The sequence below is a fragment of the Bufo gargarizans genome, chromosome 1, assembly GCF_014858855.1.
Source record: "Bufo gargarizans isolate SCDJY-AF-19 chromosome 1, ASM1485885v1, whole genome shotgun sequence".
NCBI lineage: Eukaryota > Metazoa > Chordata > Amphibia > Anura > Bufonidae > Bufo > Bufo gargarizans.
Window position 1 is genome coordinate 534,398,374 of NC_058080.1, and position 9,459 is coordinate 534,407,832.

The window sequence follows — 9,459 nt, forward strand, 5'->3', positions numbered from 1 at the left end:
TAGATGTAGTGTATGAGGGGCTCATGTACATATATAGAGGTTAGTGTATGAGGGGCTCATGTACATTATAGATGTGTAGTGTATGAGGGGCTCATGTACATATATAGATTTGTAGTGTATGAGGGGCTCATGTACATATATAGAGGTGTGTGTATGAGGGGCTCATGTACATATATAGATGTGTAGGTATGAGGGGCTCATGTACATATATAGATGTGTAGTGTATGAGGGGCTCATGTACATATATAGATGTGAGTGTATGAGGGGCTCATGTACATATATAGATGTGTAGTGTATGAGGGGCGTCATGTACATATATAGATGTGAGTGTATGAGGGGCTCATGTAATATAGATGTGTAGTGTATGGGGGCTGTGTGACAATATAGATGTGTAGTGTATGAGGGGCTCGTGTGCATATATAGATGTGTAGTGTATGAGGGGCATGACATTATATAGATGTCGTGTATGAGGGGTGGTTGGTGCTCATATATAGATGTGTAGTGTATGAGGGGCCGTGCATATATAGATGTGTAGTGTATGAGGGGCGTGTGCATATATAGATGTGTAGTGTATGAGGGGCTCGTGTACATATATATGGATGTGTCGTGATGAGGGGCTCATGTACATATATAGATGTGTAGTGTATGAGGGGCATGACATATATAGATGTGTAGTGTATGAGGGGCTCATGTACATTATAGATGTGTGTATGAGGGGCTCATGTACATATATAGATGTGTAGTGTATGAGGGGCTCATGTACATATATGTGTAGTGTATGAGGGTCATGTACATATATAGATGTGTAGGTATGAGGGGGTGTACATTATAGATGTGTAGTGTATGAGGGGCTCATGTACATATATAGATGTGTAGTGTATGAGGGGCTCATGTACAATATAGATGTAGTGTATGAGGGGCTCGTGTACATATATAGTGTGTAGTGTATGAGGGGCTCTGTACATATAAGATGTGTAGTGTATGAGGGCTCATGTACATATATAGATGTGTAGTGTATGAGGGGCTCATGTACATATATAGATGTGTAGTGTATGAGGGGCTCATGTACATATATAGATGTGTAGTGTATGAGGGGCATGTACATATATGATGTGTAGTGTATGAGGGGCTCATGTACATATATAGATGTGTAGTGTATGAGGGGCTCATGTACATATATAGATGTGTAGTGTATGAGGGGCTCATGTACATATATAGATGTGTAGTGTATGAGGGGCTCATGTACATATATAGATGTGTAGTGTATGAGGGGCTCATGTACATATATAGATGTGTAGTGTATGAGGGGCTGTGTACATATATAGATGTGTAGTGTATGAGGGGCTCATGTACATATATAGATGTGTAGTGTATGAGGGGCTCATGTACATATATAGATGTGTAGTGTATGAGGGGCTCGTGTACATATATAGTGTGAGTGTATGAGGGGCTCATGTACATATATAGATGTGTAGTGTATGAGGGGCTCGTGTACATATATAGATGTGTAGTGTATGAGGGGCTCATGTACATATATAGATGTGTAGTGTATGAGGGCTCATGTACATATATAGGTGTAGTGTATGAGGGGCTCGTGTACTATATAGATGTGTAGTGTATGAGGGGCTGTGTATATATAGATGTGTAGTGTATGAGGGGCTCATGTACATATATAGATGTGTAGTGTATGAGGGGCTCATGTACATATATAGATGTGTAGTGTATGAGGGGCTCGTGTACATAGATAGATGTGTAGTGTATGAGGGGCTCATGTACATATATAGATGTGTAGTGTATGAGGGGCTGTGTACATATAGATGTGTCGTGTATGAGGGGCTCATGTACATATATAGATGTGTAGTGTATGAGGGGCTCATGTACATATATAGATGTGTAGTGTATGAGGGGCTCATGTACATATATAGATGTGTAGTGTATGAGGGGCTCATGTACATATATAGATGTGTCGTGTATGAGGGGCTCGTGTACATATATAGATGTGTAGTGTATGAGGGGCTCATGTACATATATAGATTTGTAGTGTATGAGGGGCTCATGTACATATATAGATGGTAGTGTGAGGGGCTCATGTACAATATAGATGTGTAGTGTATGAGGGGCTCATGTACATAATAGATGTGTAGTGTATGAGGGCTCATGTACATATATAGATGTGTAGTGTATGAGGGGCTCATGTACATATATAGATGTGTAGTGTATGAGGGGCTCATGTACATATATAGATGGTAGTGTATGAGGGGCTCGTGTATATATATAGATGTGTAGTGTATGAGGGGCTCATGTACATATATAGATGTGTAGTGTATGAGGGGCTCATGTACATATATAGATGTGTAGTGTATGAGGGGCTCATGTACATATATAGATGTGTGTGTATGAGGGGCTCATGTACATATATAGATGTGTAGTGTATGAGGGGCTCATGTACATATATAGATGTGTTAGGTATGAGGGGCTCATGTACTACATATAGATGTGTAGTGTATGGGGATCATGTTACATATATAGAGTGTAGTGTATGAGGGGACTCGTACATATATAGATGTTAGTGTATGCGGGGCTCAGTGTACTATATATATGGATGTGTAGTGTATGAGGGGCTCATGTACATATAGATGTGTAGTGTATGAGGGCTCATGTACTATATATAGATGTGTAGTGTATGAGGGGCTCATGTACATATATAGATGTGTAGTGTATGAGGGGCTCATGTACATATATAGATGTGTAGTGTATGAGGGGGTCATGTACATATATAGATGTGTAGTGTATGAGGGCTCATGTACATATATAGATGTGTAGTGTATGAGGGGCTCATGTACATATATAGATGTGTAGGTATGAGGGGCTCATGTATATATAGATGTGTAGTGTATGAGGGCTCGTGTACATATATAGTGTGTAGTGTATGAGGGGCTCATGTACATATATAGATGTGTAGTGTATGAGGGGCTCAGGTACATATATAGATGTGTAGTGTATGAGGGGCTCATGTACATATATAGATGTGTAGTGTATGAGGGGCTCATGTACATATATAGATGTGTAGTGTATGAGGGGCTCATGTACATATATAGATGTGTAGTGTATGAGGGGCTCGTGTACATATATAGATGTGTAGTGTATGAGGGGCTCGTGTACATATATAGATGTGTAGTGTATGAGGGGCTCATGTACATAGATAGATGTGTAGTATATGAGGGGCTCGTGTACATATATAGATGTGTAGTGTATGAGGGGCTCGTGTACATATATAGATGTGTAGTGTATGAGGGGCTCATGTACATATATAGATGTGTAGTGTATGAGGGGCTCATGTACATATATAGATGTGTAGTGTATGAGGGGCTCGTGTATATATATATAGATGTGTAGTGTATGAGGGGCTCGTGTACATATATAGATGTGTAGTGTATGAGGGGCTCGTGTACATATATAGATGTGTAGTGTATGAGGGGCTCATGTACATAGATAGATGTGTAGTATATGAGGGGCTCATGTACATATATAGATGTGTAGTGTATGAGGGGCTCGTGTACATATATAGATGTGTAGTGTATGAGGGGCTCGTGTACATATATAGATGTGGATTTCTCCCCTGGTCGTACAGCAGCTGTTGGGTGAGGGGAGGGGGCGGCTGCTGGAGCAGTGCATTGTGGGTGGAGGGCACACAGCATCCTGGGTAGAGCCCATCATGGTGGACAGGGAGCTCAGGTCGGTTACATCGTTACTGTTATTATTATACAATGTATCTTTCCTCTCTGCAGATGATCTCACATGAGATGTGCTGTGTATGACATCATCAGTTTCTCCATGTGTAGCAGGAATACTCCCATCATATGCAAATGATCTCCTCGGTGATGTGCAGTGTACTTGATCATCTGCAGATGATGGTAGTAGTCCTGCTAATGATGTGCTGTATGTAATGTCAGTATGTACAGGAGGACTACTCTCATTATGTACTGTGACATCTGACTCTCAGAGCGGACATTCCTGATATTCCAGTTCTTCAGCAGTTATCTAAGGACGTTCTATCTGACTGCAGTTCTCCAACAGTAATGCCTCCTCCTCGCCTGCTTCTTACCCGACAACCTCCCCACCCCGTCTTCTTTACTTACCCTCCTCCCACCTTCTTCCTTTTATTATACCTCTCCCCTCCACATCCCCTTCTTACCCCTCCTCTCCCCCATATCCCCTTTATTACCCCTCCTCTCCCCTCCACATCCCCTTCTTACCCCTCCTCTCCCCTCCACATCCCCTTCTTACCCCTCCTCTCCCCCTCCATATCCCCTTCTTACCCCTCCTCTCCCCCATATCCCCTTCTTACCCCTCCTCTCCCCCTCCATATCCCCTTCTTACCCCTCCTCTCCCCTCCACATCCCCTTCTTACCCCTCCTCTCCTCCATATCCCCTTCTTAACCCCTCCTCTCCCCCCCATATCCCTTGCTTACCCCTCGTCTCCCCAATATCCCCTTCTTACCCCTCCCTCCATATCTCTTCTTACCCCTCCTTTCCCCCCATATCCCCTTCTTACCCCCCCTCTCCCCCATATTCCCTTTCTTACCCCTCCTTTCCACCATATCTCTTTCTTATCCCTCCCCTCATCTTTTCTTAACCCTCCTCTCCCTCCGTATCCCATTTTACCCCTCTTTTATTCTTACCTCCCCCCTCTTCCTTCCTTACTCCTCCTCTCCATGTCCCTTTCTAACCCCCTTCCCCTTCTTCTTCTATTCTTATTCTCTCCCCATCTCTTCCTTACTGACCCCTCCTCTCCCTTTCTTACCCTTTCTCCCCTCCATCTCCCTTTCTAACCCCCTGCCCGTCTTCTGTTCTTGTCCTTCTCCTTACCTCTTCCTTCTTACCCCCCTCAACCACTTCTTTCTTTCTTACCCCTCCTCACCCCCCATATAACCTTCTTACCCCCTCTTCTTTTTTACCCCTCCCTCTTTCTTACCCCCTGCTCCCCTCCCCATCTCCCTTTCTTACTCCCCACCCCCTTCTTACATTCTTACACTCCCCCTCTTCCTTTCTTACCCCTCGACTCCCCACCGTCTTCCTTTTTTAGCCCCTCCACCCTTCTTCTTTTCTTACCCCCTGCCTACCTCTTCCTTTCTTACCTCCCCTTCCTAAGTTCTTACACCTCTTCTCCCCACCATCTTCCTTTCGTACCCGCCATCTTGCTTTCTTATCTCCCCCCATCTCCCTTTCTTATTCCCCTGCCCCGTCTTCTATTCTTACCCTCCTCCCCCTTTTTCTTTCTTACCCATTCTCTTCTCCCCTTTTTTTTTTTTACCCCCATCCCCCTTATTCCATTCTTACCCCCTCCCCTCGTCCTTTCTTAGCCCATCTTCCTTTCTTACCCTCCTCTTCCCCTTCTTCCTCCATCTGCCTTTCTCCCCCCGCTGTAGATGGTGACCTGCACCCCTGAGTGATCCATCCTCTTTAGCCGCTCATATTCCTCGCTCACCTCCACATGTTAGTATCGTGTCTTCTTATTGGATAACAGTGTGTCTGTCACATGTTTCACAATAGACGCTCTATGGCATAAGACCACCTAGACACCAGATGGCGCATTTTGTCGCTCACATGCGCTGGGGGCCATTATATATCCTAATATTATAGAGGGACCTTTATATATTATAATTATAAAGAGGGGCAATTATTAATTGCCCCTCTGTATAATTATAATATATAATGGCCACCTCTGAATAATGTGGCCCCTCTGCATAATATATAATGTGGCCCCTCTGCATAATATATAATATAACTGCCTACTTTGTTTTTTCTACTGTTTATACTGATAATGCCCCCCACCTCCTCAGTGCCCCCAGTATGGCCTGCCTTAGGGTAGTTACTCACCTCTCTCCCTCACCGCTTGTGGTGCCCCGGTGCAGGCGGTCAGGAACACATCGCCGTGCCCTCCTGTGCAAAGTCATCACTTTATCTCGCGAGGTCACGGTGAGGTAATTGTGATCTCCTGCGCCATTCTACTGCCTTATAGGCTTCGGGCCTGAAGCCTATGAGGCAGAACGGAGGGGACGGGAGCCATAGGCTCCCGTGGCCCTTCTTGAAATGCCTGGTGCCCCCATTAATTGGCAACCCCCTCCCCCTACGCTACTGCTTTCTTCTTCTTTCATTATCATCCTCTTTTTCAATTATTGTCATCTTCAACTTTCTTCTGCTTATGACTAGGGTTGAGCGAATCGAAGTGTCCGAAGTGGACTTCGATCCTAATTTGCCTAAATGGGGTAAAAAAAAATAAAAAATCATACTCGCCTCATCCGTTTGAGTGCGAAGAGCCACCCGCCGCTGTCTTGAAGATCCAGCACAAAATCTTGTTTGATGTCCCCAGGCTGGCCGACATGATGAGATCAGCACACGCTATGAGATTTTGCGCTGGATCTTCAATCAAGATGGCGACGATCGGCTCTTCGGATGAGGTGAGTAGGATTTATTTATTTTATTATAGACCTTACTATTAATGTCAGATGCCTGTCTTCTTTATTCTTATTTTACTATCTTCCTTTTTATTTCTTCCTTCTTTCTTATTCCTTTTTGTTGTTTTTTTTCCTTTCTGCTTTCTTTCTTCTTCCTCTCTTTCCTATCTTCTTGTTGCCTTTTTGTTCTTCTTGCTCCTACATCTCTCCTCATTATAACGTCTTTCTTTTCCCTTTGCTTTCTTCTTTCATTTTGTTTTCTTCTTTTTGTTCTCTCCCTTTCTTCTTCTTCTCCCCCTCCTTCCGTACATAAGGTGGTCAGAGTAGTAATTTCTGCTGCATCTTAACGCTGTCAGGGTTTTACATGTTTGTCCTCTTTATGTCCATGGTCAGAATTCTTCTCCTCCTCATACATAAGTAGTGCATGTTTTCATTAATCAGTAAATGTGCATATATGATGTACTTATGCCAGTCTCCTGTCTTTGCAGGTCCTTCCATGTGTAGAGCTGAAAGACCATGGCAGACTACACCATACGGGTCTACAAGAACCGGGACTACAATGCTGTCCGTATGCTGTTTGCAGAAGGCACGCTGGAGCACATCCCGGCTACCTGTGCCTACCTGCTGAAGCTTCCCCGCGCCCAGTTTATCCTTTTCATATCTTTCATCACCCTGCTCTTAATATCTAGGTCCTACTTACTTTCTCTAGTCAGCCTGGCCATTCTGTTCACTGCAGGACGGCGCCTGTTGAAAAACGAGTATCATCAGTATGTGGACAAGTGTCAGAGAGAAGACTTACTGGACATTGAGGAGTCCTACCTGGCAAGTAACAACTCTTGTTTCTGGGTGGTAGAGTCTAACGGCAGGGTCATCGGCATGGTGGGCGTCCAGCCAGTGCCCCGCTCTACTGAAGTTATGGTGTTGAGGTGGCTGTCAGTGGCTAAGGACAAGAGGCACCAAGGAATCGCCAAGGCTCTGTGCCAGAAGGTCATAGATTTCACTTGTACGCGTGGCTTCAAAGTGTTGACTATGGAGACGTCAATGATACAAGTTCCTGCGCAAAAATTATATGAAAAATTGGGTTTTCAGAAAACAGATGTCAAGATTTTTCCATCACTGATTGGAAGGTTTTCTAATTTTACAATCCTAACCTATGAATATAGGATTAAAGACTAGTGGGATGGAGGAGCCACCAACTCATGGACTAGACACTGGGCAATTATAATCCTTCACCACTAATTTATCAATCCAGAGAAGGTATGTCTGATAGACAATATGTCGGCTGCAATTGGTTCATCTGGACATGTGTCTTATAGACAATATGGAGGCTGTCATGGTTCACCTGGACATGTGTCTGATAGACAATATGGAGGCTGTCATGGTTCATCTGGACATGTGTCTGATAGACAATATGGATGCTGTCATGGTTCATCTAGATGTGTGTTCTAATTCTCCATCACTTTATTGCATCTGTACCACTATCAATATGGAAGTAAAACTTTTTGGGAAAACCCAGACACCAACTCCTGTAAGACATCACACTTGGGTGGATGATCCTTCTGACTTGTGTTTGGGACAGAGCCTCTCATAGTCTAATGGTGATGACACTGTGAGGATAGAACCAAGAATGGGGCCATGATGGGTTAAGATGAGGATATTCATACCATTCATTTCCTTATTATGCCCTGCCAGTGCTCTCACCCTGTTCACATGGGAAACAGAAACCCCCCAAAACACAACATACTCCTAAGGACTAGCTCAGGCTGATGTCCTGATTGCACCTTCAATGTCTTCCTGCTTTGCTGTGTGTTTCATTGTGGTTATGACGACTCATTAGGAGAATTCGACCGATAAGTAAAGGCCGTCTGTACTTTGTGTGGTTTGTCGCTGCTCCTGTCTCAGCGGGTGGATACGTGTTGGGCCCTGGATATACAGTGCATTCAGAAAGTCTTCAGACCCTTTCATGTTTTCTCATTTCTTATGTTGTCACCTTGTGCTACAAATCCTGCCCTCAGTCCCACATTACTTGGGACACAAGTCTTCGGCCCCTGTACTCGGGACACAAGTCTTCGGCCCCTGTACTCGGGACACAAGTCTTCGGCCCCTGTACTCGGGACACAAGTCTTTGGCCCCTGTACTCGGGACACAAGTCTTTGGCCCCTGTACTCGGGACACAAGTCTTCGGCCCCTGTACTCGGGACACAAGTCTTCGGCCCCTGTACTCGGGACACAAGTCTTCGGCCCCTGTACTCGGGACACAAGTCTTCGGCCCCTGTACTCGGGACACAAGTCTTCGGCCCCTGTACTCGGGACACAAGTCTTCGGCCCCTGTACTCGGGACACAAGTCTTCGGCCCCTGTACTCGGGACACAAGTCTTCGGCCCCTGTACTCGGGACACAAGTCTTCGGCCCCTGTACTCGGGACACAAGTCTTCGGCCCCTGTACTCGGGACACAAGTCTTCGGCCCCTGTACTCGGGACACAAGTCTTCGGCCCCTGTACTCGGGACACAGGTCTTCGGCCCCTGTACTCGGGACACAGGTCTTCGGCCCCTGTACTCGGGACACAGGTCTTCGGCCCCTGTACTCGGGACACAGGTCTTCGGCCCCTGTACTCGGGACACAGGTCTTCGGCCCCTGTACTCGGGACACAGGTCTTCGGCCCCTTTACTCGGGACACAGGTCTTCGGCCCCTTACTCGGGACACAGGTCTTCGGCCCCTTTACCTCGGGACACAGGTCTTCGGCCCCTTTACTCGGGACACAGGTCTTCGGCCCCTTTACTCGGGACACAAGTCTTCGGCCCCTGTACTCGGGACACAAGTCTTCGGCCCCTGTACTCGGGACACAAGTCTTCGGCCCCTGTAATCGGGACACAAGTCTTCGGCCCCTGTACTCGGGACACAAGTCTTCGGCCCCTGTACTCGGGACACAAGTCTTCGGCCCCTGTACTCGGGACACAAGTCTTTGGCCCCTGTACTCGGGACACAAGTCTTTGGCCCC

At 45.8% G+C, this 9,459-nt stretch overlaps 1 protein-coding gene across 2 annotated transcripts; it reads left to right on the forward strand.

The window, feature by feature from the left end:
- The first annotated feature begins 3,683 nt into the window (after positions 1-3,683).
- On the forward strand, positions 3,684-8,333 carry LOC122934069 (probable N-acetyltransferase camello). 2 transcript variants are annotated; one of them, XM_044289221.1, is made up of 2 exons: positions 3,684-3,735; positions 6,947-8,333. In XM_044289221.1, the coding sequence occupies exon 2, from the start codon at positions 6,975-6,977 to the stop codon at positions 7,632-7,634; it is 660 nt and encodes a 219-aa protein (XP_044145156.1). In that variant the 5' UTR covers positions 3,684-3,735; positions 6,947-6,974; the 3' UTR covers positions 7,635-8,333. The 2 variants fall into 2 exon arrangements, with proteins under 2 accessions (XP_044145156.1, XP_044145165.1); XM_044289230.1 differs by lacking the exon at positions 3,684-3,735 and adding an exon at positions 6,371-6,461.
- The last annotated feature ends 1,126 nt before the right edge of the window (positions 8,334-9,459 follow it).

What these genes read in the sequence shown, in the direction of transcription:
- LOC122934069 (XM_044289221.1), top strand. Translation starts at nt 6,975, where the DNA reads ATGGCAGACTACACCATACGGGTCTACAAGAACCGGGACTACAATGCT.